The sequence below is a fragment of the Podarcis liolepis genome, assembly GCF_965112155.1.
Source record: "Podarcis liolepis genome assembly, chromosome: 13".
NCBI classification, from domain to species: Eukaryota; Metazoa; Chordata; class Lepidosauria; order Squamata; family Lacertidae; genus Podarcis; species Podarcis liolepis.
The window spans coordinates 41,266,220-41,290,068 of NC_139573.1; the positions used below are offsets into that span (position 1 = coordinate 41,266,220).

Consider the following 23,849-nt stretch of genomic DNA (forward strand, 5'->3'; position numbering starts at 1 on the left):
TCCATTTTACAGCAGCAAAAATGGTCATGCAATGGAGATCTGTACACCCCCGACTCCCCATTCACTGCGAAGGACCCAAAGCCCTCCCTCGCGACTCTAAGGCTCTCCTTCCCACTATGAACCCAAAACATACGCTTAACAGTCAGTGTCTCGCTTTTGAATGGCTCAGATTTCGGCCTAGCTTTCGGAGGCGATGGCAGGACCTGCTTAGCAAACCCAGCAGCCGTTTCATATTCACAAAATCTCAGCTCCTGTCTACCTCAAAGCCTCTCAGCTCAGACCTTTTTTTTCCTTTTGAAATTTCACAGCTTTTTTTTCCTGTTCCTCTTACATTATTATTTTTCTTAAATTTAAATAGTGCTCTGCTGCTTTGAAGTTAATTGCAAGCTACCCTATTCAACAACCGTTAAGTACAAGACAAGCCTTCCTTCTGCCAGAATGCCAGCATCCATAACACCAGGATCAGAGATGGAGACCAAAACGCTTTGAACTTGGCCTTTTGTCTAATAGCTACCTCAACCCCCGACAGTGTTTGAGCGTCTTTGTCCCCTCTGTTGTCCCACGGGAACTTAAATACAGAGAAGATGACCTCCATTGTAAAGGAAGTTCACATCTTCAGCAGAATCCTAGACCCGGGACTATTGGCATTTAATACGGCATGTCATTAACTGAGCAAAATTCAGTGTATATTTCGGTGTTGTTGCACTCCCGCCCTCCCCAACCGCTCCCGCCCCCACCCCCCACTCTTCTCTATATACATTTACCATCCCTGAAGCTTGCTGATCAGAAAGATTTTTTAACCTCTTCCTTTTTGAGAACCAGAGGGCTAAGCAAAATAAATTAAATTCCTAAGCACCGGAATAATATTTTTTTTTAGAGGACTACATCAAATGTTTCAGTGCCAGAAATGTGGGGGGAAGGGATACTGAAAAAAATATTAGGTGCTAGCATGCTTTTTTTGAGAGACTAAAAAAGCAATATAAATCTCAGAATATACTAAATGTGTGTCTATTCTGTATATGCTTCAGTTTTATATTCCCAAGCTTCTTTAGTCACAATCTGTTCCTGAAATTGTAGTGTTTGCTATGGATCTCTTTATGATTACATAGTCATCATTCTTTCCCCGCTTGGTACGTTCCCTCCCCCCCCCCACCCCTCATAAAATATTAAGATGGTTGGCTGGCTAAATAAATGCCAAGGAATTTTCCATTTCAGGATGGGGTGGGAGGAATCTGTAACAAAGAAAATCAGCTGTATATCGGGGTTCAGCACCGAATCATCTGGACAACAAAGCGACTGGCACCAGCCTTACATTTTCCTGAAAGGTTTATCTTGAAAAGGGACCATTATTCCAGCTGCTCAGAAGGCCTCAACAGAATCATAGTCACTCTGATCTGAAGCAGCCAGTTTATATACTGTGCAATAAAAAATAAAACTCAAAATGTATCAAACGTCCACCTAAATAACTTGCCAGCAAAATTAATACTAGGTGAGTGCCCATTCCATCTCAGCCACCCATTCCATATTGGCTACCTTGACTTTTTTTCCCCCTTTGGGTACTGTCACAGGAAATGACCCCCCAAATCTCACCTTTGCCCTTTGGCACGGATGTAAACCAAAGGGGCTGCCTCCCCCAGGGAAAGGCGGCGAGAGGGGAGACATGCCAAAGGGCCTGCCTGACTTTTCCTTCCCCACTTCTGCTAGGGTGTAGCCACGTGTTTCCATGCAACAAGGGTCCCTTTCCGGAGGCCAATACTGTTTTGGTGTCATTTCGCTCAGGCGAGTGCGCAAGATGGTGGAAAGAAAAAGAGGAGGCGGATCCCGTCCTTTGATCCCTTTTCCAGAACGCCAGGCTCTGCAACATGCGCGGGGTTGGCTCCCGCTTTCGTCTGGAGGACAGTAAATGCTGTTTCGCCACCTCCGCAATCCGCGGCGAGGAATTAAGAAGTACAAGATGGATCTCCCCTCCCCGGCTGAGGATCTCTGAGGCAAAAGCCAAGAGGCGAAGGGACGCCGTGGTCTTGCCAGCGTTGCGCTTGGCTCCAAGCCCCACCTGCTCGCCCCCTCCTTGTTGACATTAAGGGCGAGAGGAAGCCACCGAAAACCAGACAGGCGAGGCCCGATGTCGCCACTTATCCTTTTCGAAATGTGTCTGTTTTTTGGATCCCAAAAAGCCAAGCCGAAGAACGGAGGCTCAAGTGTCCTCTCTCAGCCTTGCCCATGCCCACCTCTTGTGTCCCGGTTTATTTCGAAAACAAAAACAACATAAAAAGAAGGAAAAAATGTTCCCCCCTCATCCCAGCGGCAAGGGAGCCCGAAAGCTCACCGGTCCAGGCCGATGAGCAGCCTGTTCTTCTCTTCCTGGCTGCTCTCGTTCTTCAGGTCGGCAAAGACCTGAGTGAAATAGTGCGGGTCGGCGTTGATCTGCAACATTTTGGGACTCATGAGGTTAATAATGGACAGGCAGCGATCCCAAAAGGCCTCCTTGCAGCTCTCCACCAAGAAGGGCTTGAGAGGGTAGGAGATCTCGTTGCCCATGTAGGAATAGGAGAGATAGAGGCAGGTGAGCAAGACGGCTTGGAGTTCATGGTCCGTGGCCACTTCGGAAGAGATGACGTCCCGGCAAAGCATGTACAGGAACACCACGTTGGCCGGGGTGATGAAGCCTTGGTCTTGCCAGCCTTGGAGGAGCAGGGACCGGTCAACGCTCCGAAGCCACAGGACCGGGTCGGTGGGCGATAGGTGCTTCAGGCGGTAGCATCGCCGGCAGAGGAACTCGCCCAGGCACCGAAGAAGCTCGCTGGTCGAAGCTTGGACAATGACCCTCTTGGGGGTGCCGGTCGAGTTGGTGTTGGGGTGGGGAGTCTTCTTGACAGAGGACAGGTTGCTCTTGGAGGTGGAAATCTGGTTGTTGGGCGCCGGCGGCTGGGCACCCTGGTTCTGGGCGAAAGTGGAGAGGTTGGCACAGGAGAGGGACTTCTTCAGGTTCTCGTTGTTGAGGTGTGTGACGTTGTTCTGGTAGCTGCTGTTGGGCTGGACCTTCTTGGAGTTCTTCTTCTTGGCCGACACGGCCACGATCCGCTTCCAAGGCAGCACCGAGATGATGGAGTGACGCTTGAGACTCTTGTCTTTGGCGTTCTTGCTGTTCTGCACGGCCGTGTAATGCCCCACCGTGGACGAGCCATCCTCAAAGAGGGTCGCCTTCCGGTAACTGGGGGAAAGGGACAAGACGGTACCCATGGCGCAAGTAGCAGAGGAGGGAGGGAGGCGAACGGAACAGGGGGGTTGGGCGTCAGCCTGCCACCTTTGGGGTTGCTGGCTGGGCACGGGCAGCGGTCTCTGCTTCAAGCACCCCTATGCCGCAGCCTTACAGATTCAGTTCAGACCTGCCAAAGGAAAAATGGTTCAGATAAGCAAGAGAGGAGCAAGCACACAGAATTTCACCCCCCCACCCTTTCCCTGAGGGTGCAGAAGCCCCTTCTCACCCCCTCGCTTTCCTGTCTCCATCCATCCTTTTCTGGCATTATTTTCTGGCTTCCACTGCTTCCCTCTCTTTTTCTTCCCTCCCCTCCCAAATCTTTAAGGCCACCTCAGATACACATTGGCTGCTAGGTCTCTCCCTCCCCCCTTTTTTTATTTTTACCGACATGGCCTGACACCCTGCCCTACTCCAGCAGACCCGAAGCCTGTGTACGACCCCCTGCGCAAGCTGTGCACACGCAGCCATGTGCTAAACCCTGTGCGTTCCCTAGAGGTAGCCATATTATCCCATTGCAGCAAAAAAACAAAACAAAAGCCTCTCGCTGGTGTGTTGGATGGATCACGGCAGCACCTCTGGTGGGCCAGAGCAGAGCCCGTTTGGTCAACAGCATGATGTCAGAGGTGCACATGCCTCTCAAAGCAACAGACTTTGCCCACTCATGGGGAAGCTCTGCCTGAGCACATTATACGGGCATCAGTCATGCATTTCATATAATTACAGACGCGCAACTTGCTGCGTCGCGAATGCTGACCCTTTGCAAAGCAGCTGCCTAGTGGGAAACGGTTGTGCCTTGCATGTGCCGTTGAGCTGATGCGCGCACGCGTGTGTGTGTGTGGTTTATTCTCATTTTAGCCTGACCCACCCTGGCATCTTCAGAGGAACGGTGGGATACAAATGCAATTTAAAACGACAACAACAAACCATTCACTCTGCCTCCCCATCTTTCCCGAAGATACCTTTCCTCCTGCCAATGTTTTTCTCCGCCCCATCCTGGCGTGTACACACACATACACACACACACACACACACACACACACACACACACACACGGGACTCGCTGCCTCCGCCCCCCCCCGTGTTTTTTGCTGCATCCCCTTCAAAGGGAGGGGGGAGAAGGGATGATCGCCATGGCGCCCCGCATCCCAACCTCCCCCTTCCCGGTGGTACCCACCGCAGTGCGCGCTCCCTCGGTCGACGGCGCGTCTTCTGTCCAAGGTCCTGCAGGGCCGGCTTGGCTGGGGGGGGGGCGGCGGCGGCGGAGAAAGGTGGCGCAGCGGGGGGGTCTCCGTCCAGCCTCCCCCTCCCCCGGCTCCGAGGCGCTCCGGATCAGTCGTGCGCGCGCATGGAGAGCTTCGGCTGGCGCGGAGAGAGGGGGGGCGCGCGGATGGCGCGACGGCAGGCAGCACCCCTAGGTGGGGGGGCACCCCCTTCCCACCACCCACCCACCACCCTTCCCTCCCTCCCTCCCTGCCCGCAAGGGCGGCGGCGCGGGGCGTCCGGACCGCCTGGCGCTGCTTGCTCCGCAACTCGCGGCCCGGCTCTCGGCTGCTGCGCGCCCGGCTGGCTCGGCGCGTCCTGCTCGACTCCGGCCGAGACGCCGCTTGCCGCCCGGCTCCGCCTCCGCCCCCGCCCCGGCCGCGCCTCCCCGCCGCAGCCGCAGCGCCGCCTGCCAAGCGGGGCGCCCTCCGCCGGGCGCTGGCGGGAAGGCGACGGAACCCCGGGCGAGAGCGCCTCTGAGCGCGTGCAGAGGGAAGAAGGCGCAGGGGCTGGCGCCGCGGACGAAGGGTTTCAGAGGTGGCCATTGTTTCCTTTCATATATATCTGAAAGGAAACAATATATATGGTTTTTGGAATTAAAGTTTCACAATCACATATCCAGCACACATAACAGAAACGAGATTCCAAAGAATCTCCCCCCCCCCCTTTGTGGGTCCTATTGTTAGTCATTTCCTCCTGCATCTTTTATAATAACGCAAATCTTTTACGTCTCCGTTATATCCAAAATTTACCATTAAACTACAAGTGTTTAGTTTCTATCGTTGCCTGTTATTATTATTCCGCATTTTAAATTGCATTTTAACCTGTATTTTAAATTGTTTTTTTCCTCTTTTTTCCCCTATTATGATTTTATTGCAGAAGACAAAAGTCAGAGATTGATGTGCATTATAATGACTTTTGCCTTCTGTGTTTCTGGGGGTTTTCCTGTTGTCATTCTGTCTCTCACAGCTGCACTTAAACCTACCATTAAAATTATGGAGTGGTCATTTCTTTGTCAGAGGGTAAATGGGCAAATTTAGCAGGGGATCAAATACTTTCCGCCCTCACTGTAGACAGATAGGTACCACTCCGACGGGAAGGTAAATGGCATTTCCGTGCGCTGCTCTGGTTCGCCAGAAGCGGCTTAGTCATGCTGGCCACATGACCTGGAAGCTGTCTGTGGACAAACGCCGGCTCCCTTGGCTTATAGAGCAAGATGAACGCCGCAACCCCAGAGTCGGTCACGACTGGGCCTAATGCTCAAGGGTCCCTTTACCTTTTAAGTCACAGCAGTGCTTGGCAGGAGTTTCAGAGCAAGGCCGAGAGGTGGAAAGAAGGTGAGACTTGGAGCTCCTGGAAGATGCAGCACCTTCAAGAGGGCTGGCGAACGAGCTGGCTGCCAGACCACTCTCCAATTCTGAATGTGGAGCTGGTGCCGATGGTCCTATTTTGTCCTTGGCCTCAGACAGAAAAATGCCTCACCTGTCGCCACACACAGGTCAGTCACATACACACCATCCATTCAAAGCACTCTCTTTTTTTCTTTTATTTTTTATTAATTTTCACAATAAGCAAAATCGTTACTTTAAAGAAAAATAAAAGAACATAAAATGAAACATTTAAAACAGGCATCCCCAAACTCTGCCCTCCAGATGTTTTGGGACTACAATTCCCATCATCCCTGACCACTGGTCCTGTTAGCTAGGGATGGTGGGAGTTGTAGTCCCAAAACAGCTGGAGGGCTGAGTCTGGGGATGCCTGATTTAAAACAACTGTATACATATTTAATATTAAATCCACTTTATGGGATTACTTCCCTCACCTCCCCTGGTTCCTTTGTATTATCTTCATTTATGCATGTCAATAAAGTCTTTATCTCTAATTACCGTACCTCCAAATTTAAACATTATCCATAACATTGCAAGTGTTTTTTTTAAATCCTGCTTTTTTAAAATTCACTTCCTTACAATGCTTTTGTAAATGTGCAGTGAACATTTCCCATTCTTTTTTATATTTGTTATCGTCTTGATTTCTAAGTTTCCCTGTTAGTTTAGCCATTTCCTCGTATTCCATTAACTTAATTTGCCAATCTTCCATAGTGGGGACTTTTTCTTCTTTCCAGTGTTGGGCTAGCAATATTCGAGCGGCCGTTGTTGCATACATAAACACAAAGCACTCTGGTGCCTCTTTAAAAGTCGTGGGGAACCCTGGGAAATGTTGATTGCCCAGGGCGCTTGGAATTGTAGCTCGTTGACATCTGTGCCCTGGGCAAACTACAGTTCCCATGATTCTTTGGTGGAAGCCATAGCTGCAAATCTGGACTTGAGCAGAGACTCCCTCCCTTAATCTGCAGGATTAAGACATTCCTGCCTAAGAAGGCCTCCGGCCTTTAGAGACTGTTCCCATAATTCTACACAATCCCTCTCTGGTTTTGAACTCTGAAAACAATACAGAAAACAGCACCGGCTTTCATCATATTTTTGATGGAGTTGCTTCAAAAGTGCTTCCGCCGCTGGCTTCCGTTGTCGGCTCTTTCAGTAATAAATAATTTTGCTATTTTTGTAAACTGGAACAGGGAGAAAAGACAGGGTTTAAATTAATCAAACCAAACGCATAATAATAATCTTGTCCTGTGCTGGATGCAGAAATAATAATAATATAATAATAATAATAATAATAATAATAATAATAATAATAATAATTTTTTATTTATACCCCGCCCATCTGGCTGGGCCTCCCCAGCCACTCTGGGCGGCTTCCATAAAAACCAAAAATACAGTAAACTATTACACGTTAAAAACTTCCCTGAACCTTAAGATGTCTTCTGAATGTCAGGTAGTTGTTTATCTCTTTGACATTTGACGGGAGGGCGTTCCACAGGGCGGGCGCCACTACCGAGAAGGCCCTCTGCCTGGTTCCCTGTAGCTTTGCTTCTCGCAATGAGGGAACCACCAGAAGGCCCTCGGCGCTGGACCTCAGCGTCCGGGCAGAATGATGGGGGTGGAGACGCTCCTTCAGGTATACTGAAGGCCATAAAATGCCTTACTTTGCAAAGTGTGAGGAATTACAGAAGAGTAAACTGATGAATCCCAGTTGTGAGTCACGACCCAGTCCAAACCCAGAGGTCACACCAGCAGCTGACAGTTGCTATCAGAGCTTTTAAATTTTATTTTATTTTATTTTATTTTTGAGAGAGAGAGAGAGAGATGGGTGGAGGAGAGCAAAAAACAGAGGGCAGGAGATATGAAAATGATATGTCGTTGGTATCTAACACCAAGTAAACTGGCAAAAATATATAAATCTAAATCAAATAAGTGTTGGAAATGTAAAGAGAAAGAAGGTTCCTTTTATCATATGTGGTGGTTTTGTAGTAGGGTTTAAGCTTACTGGGAAATGATATATAATGGTGAAAAGGATGTTTAAAATCACCTTTTTTTAAAAAAAGCACAGAAGCTTTTCTTTTAGGAATTATACAGACCGAACAACCTAAATTGTATAGAAATTTATTTATGTAGCAAGAAAGCTACTTGCCCCAAAATGGAAAGAGGCCGAAGTCCCAGCAAAGGAAGAATGGATAGGAAAACATGCAGAAATGGCGAAATTTACTGGAAGAATAAGAAACCAAGACAACAAACTTTTTATAAAAGAGTGGAAATGGTTTATTGAATATTTACAGATAAAAACATTGGCAGGATTATTGTAATAACCATAAGAGTATATCTTTAAAGCAGAAGAGCAAATTAAATGAATTTGGATACGCAGAAAATATTTAAAAAATAAATTTAAGGAACTGCAGAAAGAGGGGGAAGGAAGTCAAGTTTTGAAATGTTAAAATTAATGAAATGTATAAACCTGAAAAGTACAAATAATTTTTTTAAAAAAGAAAGAAAGTGGGGGGGGGGAGGGGAGGGGCAGAGAGACAGAAACCAAAGTTATTGGGTGGAGTTTATTAGAAACAGGAGAGGAGCTTCCCTTCCTTTGCCTCAGGGTTGCCCTTGTAGAACTCAGCAAGGAGGATGAGGACAAAACAACTGCATAATTGGCTTGGCCTGTCCTGGGCTCTGGCGCCACCTGCTGTCAGCCTCCCATGTTTCTGCCCTATCCGTTTCAATGAGCAGGATGTGGGGAACGACCTGCCACTGGGAGAAAGAAGAGCAGGGCCAGATTTGGGTTTTAGGAGGCCCTAAACTACTGAAGGTAATTGGGCCCTTTATATGTCTAGTTGCCCTTTGTCGCTATGCAGACAGGGTCCTTGCCCCGGGATCACATTCATCCAGTGCTTTACCAGCTGCACTGGCTCCCGGTGGAGTACAGGGTCAGGTTTAAGGTGCTGGTTTTGATCTTTAAAGCCCTATGCGGCCTAGGACCCTCATACCTACAGGACCGCCTCTCCTGGTGTGCCCCGCGGAGGACCTTAAGGTCCACAAATAACACTTTGGAGGTCCCAAGTCGCAAGGTGGTTAGATTGGTCTCAACTAGGGCCAGGGCCTTTTCAGTACTGGCCCCGACTTGGTGGAACGCTCTGTCACAAGAGACTAGGGCCCTGCGGGACTTGACATCTTTCCGCAGGGCCTGCAAGACAGAGCTGTTCCGCCTGGCCTTTGGTTTGGACTCAGTCTGACCCTTATGTTTCCCTCGTGGTTTTGATTTATGGGCTACTATTAAAATGAGGCTGCATTTTAAATTGTATTTTAACCCATATTTTAATAAACTGTTTGTTTGTTTGTCCCCTCCCCCATTATGTTTTATTGTAATTTTATTGGTGTTAGCCGCCCTGAGCCCAGCTCTGGCTGGGGAGGGCGGGGTATAAATAAAAATTCATTATTATTATTATTATTATTAGGTTTTTTACTGGTGCACCGCACACATGCATGCTGTTCTCTGCAAGTTAAATGCAGTGCCGCTCCAGGTGGTTTTGAACTCCAAATCCCATCATCCTTAGCCATCCTGGCCCAACAGTACTGGATGATGGGAGTTGGAGTCCAGCTGCCTCTGGAGAGAGCTGACAGGTTCTTCATCCCTGGGCTTGTGAGGAGATTCCGGCAGTCAGGAGAGCACCAGGCTTTTAATCTCAAGGTCGTGAGTTCGAGCCCCACGTTGGGCAAAGGATCCCTGCGTTGCGGTGGATTGCTCTAAAATGATCCACGTGGTCCCTTCCCACTCTGCAGTTCTATGAAACATGCTTCCTCTCTAGATAGGAAGAAAAAGCACCTGTGCAGATGAGTGTGTTTGTTTTGGAGAGCTTATTATTAGCCTTTTGGGGGGAAATACACACATATTGCCAAAGAGGGCAGCTCCCGCCGCAGTAAATCTGTTTGGATGTTAAAGCTGCAGATGGCGTCACCTACTGGCAAAAGGCAGCATTGCGCCTCCAAAGATTAAAACAGAGCAGAGAGCTCCTGGCAGGCCTTCCTTCTAAATATTTTCTGATGACAGAATAAATTTTCCCAATATGTGCTGAATGTGAAACACAGAGGGCAGGGAGCTTTTGTTTTCAAAGGGCACTGTCTAACTGACTTATACTCAGCGCTGGCCCACTGAAAAAATGGACTTCAGTCCATTAATTTCAACAGGTCGCCTCTTGACCAAAATTAGATTATCACCCAAAGAGTCTGGCATCTCAGGCTGCGTTCATTATCTTGCGCAGGTGTTTTTTTTGTGACCTTCAAAGCAAAGCAATTCAAAATACCGTATTTTTCGCTCTATGACCATAAGACGCACCTAGTTTTTGGAGGAGGAAAACAAGAAGAAAAAAATTCTGAATCCCAGAAGCCAGAACAGCAAGAGGGATTGCTGCACAGTGAAAGCAGCAATTCCTCTTGCTGTTCTGGCTTCTGGGATAGCTGCGCAGCCTGCATTCGCTCCATAAGACGCGCACACATTTCCCCTTACTTTTTAGGAGGGAAAAAGTGAGCCTTATAGAGCACAAAATACGGTATGTGTAGAATGCCTTTCTTTTCTGATGTGCTTTTAAAAAACAGCATAAACATAGTGTCTTTGAGCATGTTCAGAGTGTTCCTCTCTTTTCTCTTTTCCTTTTAAGGAAAATGGATGCAGGGAAATTAAATAATTGAAAGCACAAGTTTTTGTTGTTGTTTTTTACTGGTTTGATCCTATTTTGTTCTGGCAGCTAACTGGAGATCTCCAGTCTGTTGCTGTTTTGACGGAGAGATTCAGGTGCATGGCAGCATTTTAGGTTAGCACAATGAAAGCGGATTAAATCTCCCGGTTGCTCCAGCACTACATATCCATTTGTTTTGAAAGCAGACTTTTTGCAGTTAGGAAATTGACAGGGGAAATGTACCTGTGATGGGACGATGAGCTGCTTGTGTGTAAAATCCAAGTCCCTCAGAGTTTGGTCAAGTTTGCAAACCTCTGTCTGTAACGGAGCCCCTTAAACATGGCTCCGTCAGTCGCTAGCAGATTCCGACAGTGGTTGTTTTCGGAATCGCTTCCAACATAAAAGCTCCTTAACGGAAACACATCTTCTGGACTCTTGGCGTGACAGTTTCCGGCGAGGAGTGGGTGTCCCTACAGGAGGTCCTGAAACCTCCCCACTGTTTTCGCTGGAAGTGTCTCTGAGCCATCCCTCCTGCTCACTTTCCCTCGGATCACCTCCTCTCCCCCTGCTGGTTCCCTCTTCAGCTGCTGAGTCTCTCCCAACCTGTGTGAGCCCTTTCACCTCCCTTCCTTCCGATGGCAGTTCCCTGACAGTACCCAAAAGTGTAGGATGAATGAAGAACAGGAAGGTGTGTGAACCAGCAAATCAGAACAAATGCTCGATAAAAACCGGACGCAGTCTAACCACCACCTGAGCTTTGGGCAAGGAAATCAGGATGAATGTTCAATGAACAGGTTATATGGAAGAGTTACGAAAGGATGAGATTCTGCTCAGGACAGGGACGTTCTAGCCAGGTTGAAACCCCCAAAAGGCAAGAACAGAATCAGCCACATGGAAATAGCTTAAGAAAGAAAAATGTGCAGGAAGGAGGGGAATGTCCAAAATATATACCAGTAAGATGATCAAAGATCCATGAGGGACATAGGCAAGGGAAAATCGAACACACATTTTACTGTGCCTTTAACATGTAACAGACAGAAATTCAACAGGAACATGTTGTTGTTGTTTAGTCGTTTAGTCGTGTCCGACTCTTTGTGACCCCATGGACCAGAGCACGCCAGGCACTCCTGTCTTCCACTGCCTCCGGCAATTTGGTCCAACTCATGCTGGTAGCTTCGAGAACACTGTCCAACCATCTTGTCCTCTGTCGTCCCCTTCTCCTTGTGCCCTCCATCTTTCCCAGCATCTGGGTCTTTTCCAGGGAGTCTTCTCTTCTCATGAGGTGGTCAAAGTATTGGAGCCTCAGCTTCAGGATCTGTCCTTCCAGTGAGCACTCAGGGCTGATTTCCTTAAGAATGGAGAGGTTTGATCTTCTTGCAGTCCATGGGACTCTCAAGAGTCTCCTCCAGCACCATAATTCAAAAGCATCCATTCTTCAGCGATCAGCCTTCTTTATGGTCCAGCTCTCACTTCCATACATCACTACTGGGAAAACCATAGCTTTAACTATACGGACCTTTGTTGGCAAGGTGATGTCTCTGCTTTTTAAGATGCTGTCTAGGTTTGTCATTGCTTTTCTCCCGAGAAGCAGGCGTCTTTTAATTTCGTGGCTACTTTCACCATCTGCAGTGATCATGGAGCCCAAGAAAGTAAAATCTCTCACTGCCTCCATTTCTTCCCCTTCTATTTGCCAGGGGGTGATGGGCCCAGTGGCCATGATCTTCATGGAACATACTTTCACGAAGATCATACAGGAACATACTTCCCCAGTATCGCTTCGCTCTGCCCAAAATTAACAAACTATTATGTTTACTGAAGATTGCTTCCTCCAGCCTCAACAAGTCAACTTGGATGATCAGCAGCATTCTTTGTTTCTTTTTTTTAAAAAAAATGAATGTTTTGCTAAATTTAACAGATTCTCTATCTTTTAAGACACGGCATATGTGGGCAAACACTATGGCCTGTCTGTGTTTCACTATGGCCTGTCTGTGTTTCACTATGGCGAATCCTTAAGTGGTTGCTTTCCAAATCTGAAGCACATAATGGATTTCGGAGTCAGCTTTAAAGGGCCACTACATTATTGTTGCTGTCAAAGTCGTAGCTCAATAACAGGAAAGCACCTTGCGATTTTGGGATGGTAACATTCCAAATACCCCTGAGATGCAAAAATTGATAAATGAAGCTTGTTGAAGGAATTACCGTACATACATACACCCCAATCCCATCCGCCAAAAGCAGCCTCATGAGTTTATTTTGTCATGGAATGCACAATTTAACAACGTACAGTTGGGGAAATGGCTTTTTACGGTACGTGTTACAGCACACGCACACATTTAAAGGCCACCTTCTAGGCTGAAAGCCCTCTCAAGGTTAGTTTACATAAAAAAATATAAAATACATTCTAGTTTATTTTATTTTTAAGCATTTAATTATGTACGCTACAGCAGCAGCAAGAATTCTCATTGCAAAGCATTGGAAGACACAAGATTTACCCACTCTGGAAGAATGGCAGATGCAACTAATAGACTATATGGAAATGGCGGAAATGACTGGCAGAATCCGAGACCAGGGAGAAGAGTCGGTGGAAGAAGATTGGAGGAAATTTAAAACTTATTTACAGAAATATTGTAAAATTTTTGAATGCTGATGACATTGAAATGAATTGAAGGGGTTCTAGCAACAAGGTAAAATGTAAGATGGGATTGATAATAGATAAACTAATAGGATATGAATTTGCTGAACCAATTCTTAAAAGGGATACAAAAAAGGGAGGCGTGAGGAAGTCAGGAAAATAAGTTAACTAAAGATGAGAAATCAAAAAAGAGGGAGTTTTGTTTTCTTTTATATGTGTTTTTTCTTCTTTTTTGTGTTTAATGTTTGTATTTTTGTATTTTGTAATTTTGTATTTTTCTGTTTTTGTATTTTTCTGAGCTTTTCTATTGATAAAACTTAATAAAATATTAATGAAAAAAAGAAAGAAAAAGAAAAAAATATATTTTATTTTTAAGCATTTAAAACACTTCAAAAGTCAGCACCACGCTTTCTTAAAATCAATTGAAACATCTAACAGGAATGATTTAAAAGCAGCTCAGAATAAAGGGGCTTTCAGGGCATACCTTAAGGCCAGCATCGAAAGTGCCAAAAATATGTCCACAGATACAGTATAGGGCCAGCTCTGTATACAGATTTAATAACTGTCTGTTATCTGTTAGGGTATATGCTATTTGGGGAATCCTCTGCAACGCCTTAGTCTCTGCTGCCATCTAGTGGCCAAAAGGTCCAACAACAACCTACTCTTCCCCCTTTTCTTTGGCAAAACAGGCTCCTAAGACCAAGGTAGCCAATCCATTGCTCTTCGGATGTTCATAGAAACATAGAATTGTAGATTTGGAAGGGACCACAAGGGTCATATAGTCCAACCCCCTGCAGTGCAGGAATCTTTTGCCCAATGTGGGGCTTGAACCCACGACTGAGATGCATTCTTTTTAACTTCTTCTTGCATTTCGCTTTTCAAACACAATTTACACATTTTCACAATAAGGTGTTCATCATCTGCACACAACTGCATTTCAAAATTTGCCTTTTTCTTTTCTATACCAAAAAGTCTTTTTGTCCTTAAAACTCCCAGCTACTTGTCAATGACCAAACCACTGACGCTGAAACCTTCTTTGATAAGTTGTTCCCTTGTTTTAATTTTACAGTCCCATTGGCTCCACTCTAATCATTCTTGATAGCTTAACCATTTCTCATTACTTATCATCTCCTTTCTGCGAAGCGCTTCTTGCACTGCAATACATAAAGGTACCTTCATATATAAACTACTGTAGGTTTGGATCTATTCCAGGCTCTCAATATAGTACGTCTGACAAAATGATTTTTAAACTCCACATTTACTTTGACCTTGTCGTACCACATATATCAAAAGGGACGCGGGTGGTGCTGTGGTCTAAACCACTGAGCTTCTTGGGCTCGCTTGCCAATCGGAAGGTTGGCAGTTCGATTTCCTGCGATGGAGTGAGATCCTGTTGCTCTGTCTAAGCTCCTGCCAACCTAGCAGTCCGAAAGCACGCCAGTACAAGTAGATAAATAGGTACCCCTGCAGCGGGAAGGTAAACGGCGTTTCCGTGCACTCTGATTTCCGACACGGTGTTCTGTTGCGCCAGAAGCGGTTTAGTCTTGCTGGCCACACGACCCGGAAAGCTGACAGTGGACAAACCCTGGCTCCTTTTGCCTGAAACTGAGATGAGCGCCGCAACCCTAGTTGCCTTTGACTGGACTTAACTGTCCAGGGGTCCTTTAACTTTTAATCTTTTTTAACCACAGATATCCATGCTATCCAAATCTTAAATCGTGACCTTCTAATTACAAAATCCTCCTATTTCTTAACCAAAATACATTTCTCAACATGCCTTCAAGTTCAGCCAGATTTCCTGCGTTGGCCCCTTGCTCCTCTTTGACTTTGGCCTTGGCTATGTGCTCTTGGTCCTCCAGTTTCAATCTCCACCTTGCGGCTGCTGCCTCCCTAAATTCAACAAGACCCTGCCTGGCTGTTCTGGGCTGCAGGGCCTCGTCAAGAGGATTTTGCATGACTCATCTTTCAAATACATAAAAGTCCTGACCCCTAAAAGGCTGGTAAGGTAAAGGTAGAGGGACCCCTGAGCATTAGGTCCAGTCGTGGCCAACTCTGGGGTTGCGGCGCTCATCTCGCTTTACTGGCCGAGGGAGCCGGCGTACAGCTTCCGGGTCATGTGGCCAGCATGACTAAGCCGCTTCTGGCAAACCAGAGCAACGCACGGAAACGCCGTTTACCTTCCTGCCGGAGTGGTACCTATTTATCTACTTGCACTTTGACGTGCTTTCGAACTGCTAGGTTGGCAGGAGCTGGGACCGAGCAAAGGGAGCTCACCCCGTCGCGGGGATTCGAACCGCCGACCTTCTGATCGGCAAGTCCTAGGCTCTGTGGTTTAACCCACAGCGCCACCCGCGTCCCTAAAAGGCTGGTATAACTTCCCAAATTATTACAGGTGGCAGTGGGAAGGGACCTTGTTGCGAAAACCCCTGTTGACACCGGAGGCCAAAATTACCAGCCGTTTTGAACTTCAGATGTGGAGTGACTGAGCTGCAATCGAAGCAGAACTTTCCTGCCTTCTCGGACCTCATTTTTAACTGCGAAAGGGTGGGTGGGGGAAGCAGTCGAGCAACGAAAATCCTTCGCCTTCTCTGGATAACGTGTTGTTTTTGAACTGCTGCCCCTTTCACGCCAGTGTGCTCTGCTTGTTTGGATTTGATGTTCGCTTTTCCAAATCCCACAGAGCCCTTTTTCCTTTTCCCATAAATCCCCCACATTCCAGGAGTTGGTCTCTCTGCTCAGGGGAAAGAAAATAAAATCCTGCAACGCCTTAGCAACTTTATGTCCTCTGCTCGCTTTCCAGTCCATGGTGGCTGCTTCATCCAGAATTGGCATTAGTTTTTTTTTTTTAATGGAGAAATCCAGACAAGGTTCCTGCCAAACCATTGCATTCCAGTCTTTCTTCCTATCTTGGCACCCCACCTCACCCCAATTTAAGTTATAAAACTTAGATCGCAGCTACAGCGCTGATCTGAGCATCATGGGACCAGCAAAACACAACTGAGAGAATGGGCAGGAGGAATGAGGGTTTTTTGGGGGGGGGTGAAAGCCCTGCCCTTTTATTTTTCTTGCTTTAAAAAAATCCCTGCTTTTAAAAAAAGCATTCAGGTGGGGGGGGGGGAGTTGTCTGTGTATTTTAAGCTACTTCCTTGTTTGATCTGGTGGTGGTTGGGGAGAGATGCCAGCCTCTTTTAGGAATCAACGTAAACATCTTTCTTCCTCAAAGGATACGGCCCGCTGCAAGATGCCAAGAGAAACTGCTACTAAGTTTTTCCAAAATACGACAGGGTGGTTTGCCTGCCGCCGCCCCCCAGCCACAACAACCAGGGTGTTTTGCTTTGCTTTTGTTTTGCTTCTGCAAAGTGAAATAGCACAGAAAATTTTGGAGGTGAAATTTTACTAGACTCAGGCAGAAAAGTGGGGGGGGGGGGGTTGGTTCAATTACGAAGCTCAGAAAAGAGTGTTTTTGGAAAAAACCTTCTGTGTATGGTTGTAAGACATTTGCCCAGGTGACATTGCAGTATCTTTCAAAGAGGAGTCACAGTAGTGGGGGTAGGGTATAAATAATAACATTATCATTATCATTATCACCTTTTGCTTGGCTTTTGACATGTTGGTTTTGCAATGCTAGCAAGTCAAACGCCTGCTCATCTCTTCCATTAGGCTCCTTTTCCCATGCTTCAAGCATTAATCGTTTTTAAGCAAAGGGGGAGGACATTAAATGTCCTTTGGCTCGTGCTTTTTTAAATGGGAAACATTTGAACGTAAGTTGGAAACTGCCCTAGGTTGCGGTTGTCAACCTTCTCACAGGAGTTTCGCACAAGCATATCAAGAAACCTTTAAAGGCTGGGGAGAACATCCCCTTTTCACAAAACGACGCCTTTTTTCCTGGAAGGCTAGTTTGAAAAACGTAATGAAAGAGGAAGCAGGCCCGACGAGAGAAGATTGGCAAACCAAGTTAATGCACTACGCTGAAATGGCAAAGTTAACAGGAAAGGTCAGAAATGAAGATGACAATAAATTTTAAAAAGAATGAGAACTGTTTCTGATGTACAGTGGTACCTCGGTTTACAAACTTAATCTATTCCGGAAGTCCATTCTTAAACCGAAACCGTTCTTAAACCGAAGCGCACTTTCCCTAATGAGGCCTCCTGCCACGGTGCCCTTCCACCGTTCAGATTCAGTTCTTAGAAAAGGTAAAGGGACCCCTGAGCATTAGGTCCAGTCGTGGCCGACTCTGGGGTTACGGCACTCATCTCACTTTATTGGCCGAGGGAGCCGGCGTACAGCTTCCGGGACATGTGGCCAGCATGACTAAGCCGCTTCTGGCGAACCAGAGCAGCACACGGAAACGCCGTTTACCTTCCTGCCGGAGCGGTACCTATTTATCTACTTGCACTTTGACGTGCTTTCGAACTGCTAGGTTGGCAGGAGCAGGGACCGAGCAATGGGAGCTCACCCTGTCGCGGGGATTCGAACCGCCGACCTTCTGATCGGCAAGTCCTAGGCTCTGTGGTTTAACCCACAGCGCCACCCAGACCGAGGTAAATTTCTCAAACCAAGACACTATTTCCGGTTTTGCGGAGTTCGTAAACCAAACTGTTCTTAAACCAGACTGTTCTTAAACCAAGGTACCACTGTACTTACAAAAGTACTGTAAACAAGTTAATGGTTGATGAAGATGATCGACAATGCTGAAACGGTGAAAATGACAGGGAAAATCAGAAACCAGGAAGAGAAGAACTTTAAGAAGGAATGGGGAAAATTCACAATGTAAACAACTAAAAACTTTGGCAGGATTTGAGTAACGCTTGTAATGTACTAAAAATTAAGGTAAAAATGGATTATTTAAGAAAAATAGAGAAAATAAGTGAAGCAGTTGGAAGAGATTGAAAATGGTAACCATGGAAGGGCGAGGGGAGTCAAAGGATTCAGGGAATCCTAAACGATGTTTATGTTTAATGTTTGAATTTAAATTTGCAATGTAAAACTCAATAAAAAAGTATTTTACAAAAAATAAATAAATCACCGCATACATTGAATACCACTTTAAACAGTCGCGGCTTCCCCCATAGAATTCTGGGAGCTGTAGTTTCTTCAAGCGCTGAGAGTTGGTCAGGGATCACTATTGCCTTCACAGAGCTGCACTGGTTTAATTCTCAATCCCTCTCCCCCAAGGAACCCTGGGAATTGTAGTTCTGTGGGGGGATTTGTGGCCTCCTAACAATCCTAGTCTAAGGGATGCGGCTCAATTCTCAAACGAAGGCAGGCTGGCAGCCCAACCCAGCCGTTCCCCATTTTCCGTGTTTCCATCATGTGGGCTACCCCATATCTCCCCGCAGCAGTTGGACCTACCAGTTGCAGGCTGGGCTTTGGCACCGCGGCTCTAGAAAGAGACCCCAAAAGCAGAGCTTCCCAGCTCAGGGTTTTTCAGCACAGAGAACATTTGGCCGATAAACTCATTTATTGCAGAGGGCAAGGCACCTTTCACAAGGCGGCTGCTTTTGTTGCGAATATTACTAGTGAAGAATTGGAAGGAACAAGATTTACCAACTATCGAAAAATGGCAGATGAAGATGATGGACTATATGGAACTTGCCGAACTGACCGGGAGACTCCGAGACAAGAGAGGGTGGAAGAAGATTGGAAGAAGTTTAAGAAATATTTGAAAAAAATATGTTAATATTTAAATCTTAGAACAGCTTTGGAAGTGGATATAGGCTGTAGGGTTAGAAGTAGGAGATAGTGTATTTTAAAATAGTATTATTTGTAAGTAATAAAATGTGGTTAAAGTAAGTGTGATAAAATAAATGGTTAGAAATTAGGATATATGTAAACTGCTAAAGATGAGGTAAAATGAAAATCAGATAGGGGGGAAGCCCACCTAACAATGTTGAGAAAAAATAAGGATGAGACAAGAATTTGTTTGTATTGTTTGTTTTTCTGTTTGTGTTGTTTATTTGTGTTAAAAAATGATTTTGGGGGGGGGGAGAAAACATGTTGTTGGGTAAAAGCCATCTTTTGACATTGTTATTGACCTGGGTTGCCACCTTCCTCCCACCAGCCCTGCTCCTCTGCACCTTCTGATGCTGAGAAATTTAGGAGGCGGAGGCAAAGCTTTGCCTATCAACTTCCATTTCCACGGCAGGGGGAATTCTTCATGTCAGAAGTCCCATCTGTGCTTCCACGGTGCAAAACCGAGAGGCAGGCCTGGTTTTCCTTCCCTTAAAATGGAGGACACAAGTACGAAAAGGCCTTATGACAGACACATCTGAGCATCAAGGCTGAGTCTCATCTGCCACAGGTCCCTTCCCTTCTGGCTGAAGGTAGCCTTTTAGCAGCAGAGCTTCCTCCTGCCTGTGATATTTTTTTATTTGGAGGGCGAGACAGGATTGATCCCAGAGTCTTCTTTCTACATGGGGGGCAGGACACCTCCTGAGTTAAATCCCCCCTCCTTCCATCACCATCAGTCCTGGTTATACCACTTAGGATCACAAACACGATCTCCCACGTCCTCTCTTATTATTATTTAATTCTGTTTTTATTATATGCATGGTTTGTGTCGTTTGCAGGCCCGATCCCTCCTCTCTGAGGTTTCACTCCGACGAGTGGCAGAAGCTTAGCAACATCTACTGCAGCATTTCACAAACCTTTACTATTATTATTATTATTATTATTATTATTATTAAAAAGAAAGATGATACTTTGTATGTGGCTGGGATTTCCCTCCTCCTCACCCCATCTCCTGTTCAGGTCGAGCCACCTCCCGTCCAGCTTTGGCAGGGCTCCCCTTGTACCTTTCAACGCAGCTGCACGACAGGCAAAAGTCCAACAGGTGTAGTTCTTTCCTTCCCCACCCACTTTTTTTTTTGCAATGCTGCAATGGGTTAAAAAATATATTCTTTTTTAAAATTCTCAACTGTTGCAAGTTCTCCGTCGGAACAGCTGCTTAAAAGGACATGGGGGGATTTGCAAAAGCTGCAATCTGATCGGGTGCGTGGAGAGACGGCGCAGGGATCTCAGCAAGCTACAGCCTAAAGCTTATTTGCAAAAACATCAATAAATTAAAATGCAAAAAAAATGCAAAATCTGCACAACCTCCAGACTTCCGATCCCTTCCCTTCCCCCCACCCCAGCACACTCGGGCGTCCAATATGGCAGACAATTATGGATCTCGTCTCCTACCCGCACCCCGTTCCCAACATGCAGCTCTCAATGAGCTCAGGAGCGTCGCACTGCATGCTGGGACTTGTAGTCTCTGAATGGGATGCGGGCTGCAAGGAGGAGAGAGGCGGATTCTCTGAACACCGCTTACCTGGCAAGAGGCACGGCGCAGGTTTTGAACGGCTTCCCTGGGAAATCAAAAATCACCAACCTCATGAAACAAGGAAAGGCGTTTTGCTGAAAGGCGACAAAATCTTTTGCAGATGCGTCATCAAACCATCAACTCTAGCACCTCAATGGCATCTCAGTGATCGGAATTATTAATTGTATTCTAATTTGGCCTTGTTATAATGAGGCTGTTATTGGATTGTTGCCATTTAAAACGAATAAAAATTATTATTAAAAAAAACAAAACCAAAACGTTTTGCAGATGTGTTGCAACAGCAAATTTTTTAAAAGGGGGGGGGGGGGAGAAACGCCAACACGTTGCTAGAGCAGTAATTGGTTTGTTGATGATCGTTGCTGTATATGTATATGTATATATATATATATATATATATATATATATACACACACACACACACATACATATAACAATTTTGCATGCTAACTTGGGGGCTTTGCAGAGAACCAGGATTGGAGGTTGGTTTGAAGTGGAATAAATGATAGCATGTTGTCATCGTTTGTACCCATTTGGCCTCTTGAAGATTTGATTCATCCATCCATCTGCACAATCGGTTGCTGTTTTGCAGATGGGGAATCACATTGACTGAAGCACCCACAGCAATAATAATAATAATAATAATAATAATAATAATAATAATAATAATAATTATTATTATTATTATTTATTATTTATACCCCGCCCATCTGGCTGAGTTTCCCCAGCCACTCTGGGTGGCTCCCAATCAAGTATTAAAAACAATACAGCGTTAAATATTAAAAAATAATGCTTTTTATGCTGTGGAAATGCAATACTGGGGCAAGGCAGTGATTGATGCAGCAAACCCGTGTCTGGGCTGCACCACTGAAGAGCAGGGCTTATCCCGACAGACTGCTTCTCTATATCAACAAAAAATAATTAAATCCTCTCTGTCTCTCTCTCTATATATATATCACACACACACAAACTAGCTATGAGGGAGAGAAATTCAAATCTAGGCTTAGTACCCCTGACATGCTAGTTGAGTGTGTGCAGGGATTTTTTTTTTGGCATGGAGGAGCTCTCATATGTGAGCCATAAATCACACACAGATTTATCTCCTAAGAAAAATGCCTTTGGCACAAGTTAGCCTTGTTATGGCCATTTCTAGGTGGAGTGTGCTTGTGGATTATCGCTACTTATTGGACTTTCCCAGCAATAGGGTTAGTGACGATACAGCCACGGACCACTACTACCTGCAAGATGGTGTATAATGAACTTAGCTATTTTCTCGGAGGGGCTTGGTGGCTCACTGAAAATCTAGTGCTTGTGTACTCATCTGTTCTCGTCATTGCTATTCGTTATTATTATGTACAGTAGCAGTAGTAATAACCAGTGCTGATTTTCTAGAAGAAGAGGAGCTGGAACTCACCATGAACACCTCCCTCGTTCTCTTACAGTGGCCATGGTTCCCACCTAAGAGGAGCTGGAACTGAGTTATTTGTTATTATTATTAATTGAATTTATATACCGCCCTATACCTGGAGGACTCAGGGCAGTTCACAGAAAAGATCAACATAAAAACCACAATACATATAATCAAAATCAAAAAACCCAATAATACCCCCCCCCAAAAGAGCCACATTTTAAAAAGGTATAGGATGTCAATCAGATCAACCAAAGGCCTGGTTAAAAAGGAACGTTTTTATCTGGTGCCTAAAGGTGTATAATGAAGGCGCCTTGGGGAGAGCATTCCACAGACAGGGAGCCACTGCAGAGAAGGCCCCGTTCTTGTGTTGCCACCCTCTGGACCCCTAGAGCGCATGGAGAAGGGCCTCAGAAGATGATCTCAGGGTAGGTTCATATGGAAAGAGGCGGTCCTTGAGCTATTGCGGTCCTGAGCTGTTCCAACTGGGGGAAAAAAAGCCCTGGTAATAACAACTGTGAAACAGCAATGAGCTTAGGAAATAGGGCCCAGTGATTTCTGGGAGCATCCGATTCTGTAGCATGGTTGGATGTGAATTTGATCGATGCCTGATGGAAAACCAAACCATAGTGAGCACCATATACAGTGGTACTTCGGGTTACATACGCTTCAGTTTACATACGCTTCAGGTTACAGACTCTGCTAATCTAGAAATAGTACCTCGGGTTAAGAACTTTGCTTCAGGATGAGAACAGAAATCGCGCGGCAGCAGGAGACCCCATTAGCTAAAGTGGTACCTCAGGTTAAGAATGGATCTCCAGAATGAATTAAGTTCTTAACCCGAGGTACCACTGTATGCTGCCCTGAGGGATGCGTGTGTGTGAATTGATTAAGTAAATACATGAGCAGACAACAATAAGCGGCTAATAATAATAATAATAATAATAATAATTTATTTATATCCCGCCCATCTGGCTGAGTTTCCCCAGCCACTCTGGGCGGCTTTCTATCAAGTGTTATAAACAATACAGCATTAAATATTAAATTATCATTTTCCAAAACTTTCATTCTACGTGCTCCAGATCTGCTCTGTTAAAGACCCCTTTCATTTTATTCATTCGAACGTACCCTTGTGCACACCAAGAGTGCAAATCTTATGCACACATTAGAGCTCCTCAGACAGGCGCATATACCCAGGCAGGGCTGCTGCCGCAGAGAGCCTGTTTCCTCAAGGTCAAGCACCACAGCAGAGGCAGGAGTCTCAGCCACCAGCTGCTTTAACAAACAACAGAAAGGAGAGCTGTTTTGTCTGGTCCCTCTTCCAGGACACCAAAGAGCCTGCTGGCCCTGTTCACTTGCAGTCAATATTTCCCCAGAAGGAGAAATCTGAAGAATTGGTATCTGAAGAAATGTGCATGCACACAAAAGCTGGAAAGAATTTTTTTATTTTGTTTCGTCCCCAGAGGGAGGGTCACCTGGTGCTGTGGTCTAAACCACTGAGCCTCTTGCACTTGCTGATCGGAAGGTCAGCGGTTCGAATCTCCACGACGGAGTGAGCTCCTGTTGTTCTGTCCCAGCTCCTGCCAACCTAGCAGTTCAAAAGCACACCAGTGCAAGTAGATAAATAGATACCACTGCAACAGGATCGTAAATGGCGTTTCTGTGTGCACTGGTTTCCTTCACGGTGTTTTGTTGTGCCAGAAGCGGTTTAGTCATGCTGGCCACATGACCCGTAAAGCTGTCTGTGGGCAAACACCGGCTCCCTCGGCCTGAAAGCGAGATGAGCGCCGCAACCCCATAGTCACCGTCCAGAGGTCCTTTACCTACCAACTGTTGAAGACAGAAGCAGCACCAGCTGTTGAAGACAGAACCAGGCGAGGTGCTCTTGAACCAGGGCCGGCCCACCCA

General features: G+C 45.9%; 1 protein-coding gene across 1 annotated transcript; it reads right to left on the bottom strand.

Annotated features, from left to right (window-relative positions):
- Positions 1-348: 348 nt before the first annotated feature.
- On the bottom strand, positions 349-4,647 carry CDK5R1 (cyclin dependent kinase 5 regulatory subunit 1). Its single transcript, XM_083471055.1, has 2 exons — positions 4,434-4,647; positions 349-3,386 (listed from the first exon to the last, which is right to left on the bottom strand). Exon 2 carries the CDS (start codon positions 3,238-3,240, stop codon positions 2,323-2,325), a length of 918 nt encoding a protein of 305 aa, XP_083327181.1. The 5' UTR covers positions 3,241-3,386; positions 4,434-4,647; the 3' UTR covers positions 349-2,322.
- Positions 4,648-23,849: the final 19,202 nt, after the last annotated feature.

Excerpts from the sequence above, each read along its gene's own strand:
- CDK5R1 (XM_083471055.1), bottom strand. The coding sequence starts at position 3,240 with ATGGGTACCGTCTTGTCCCTTTCCCCCAGTTACCGGAAGGCGACCCTC.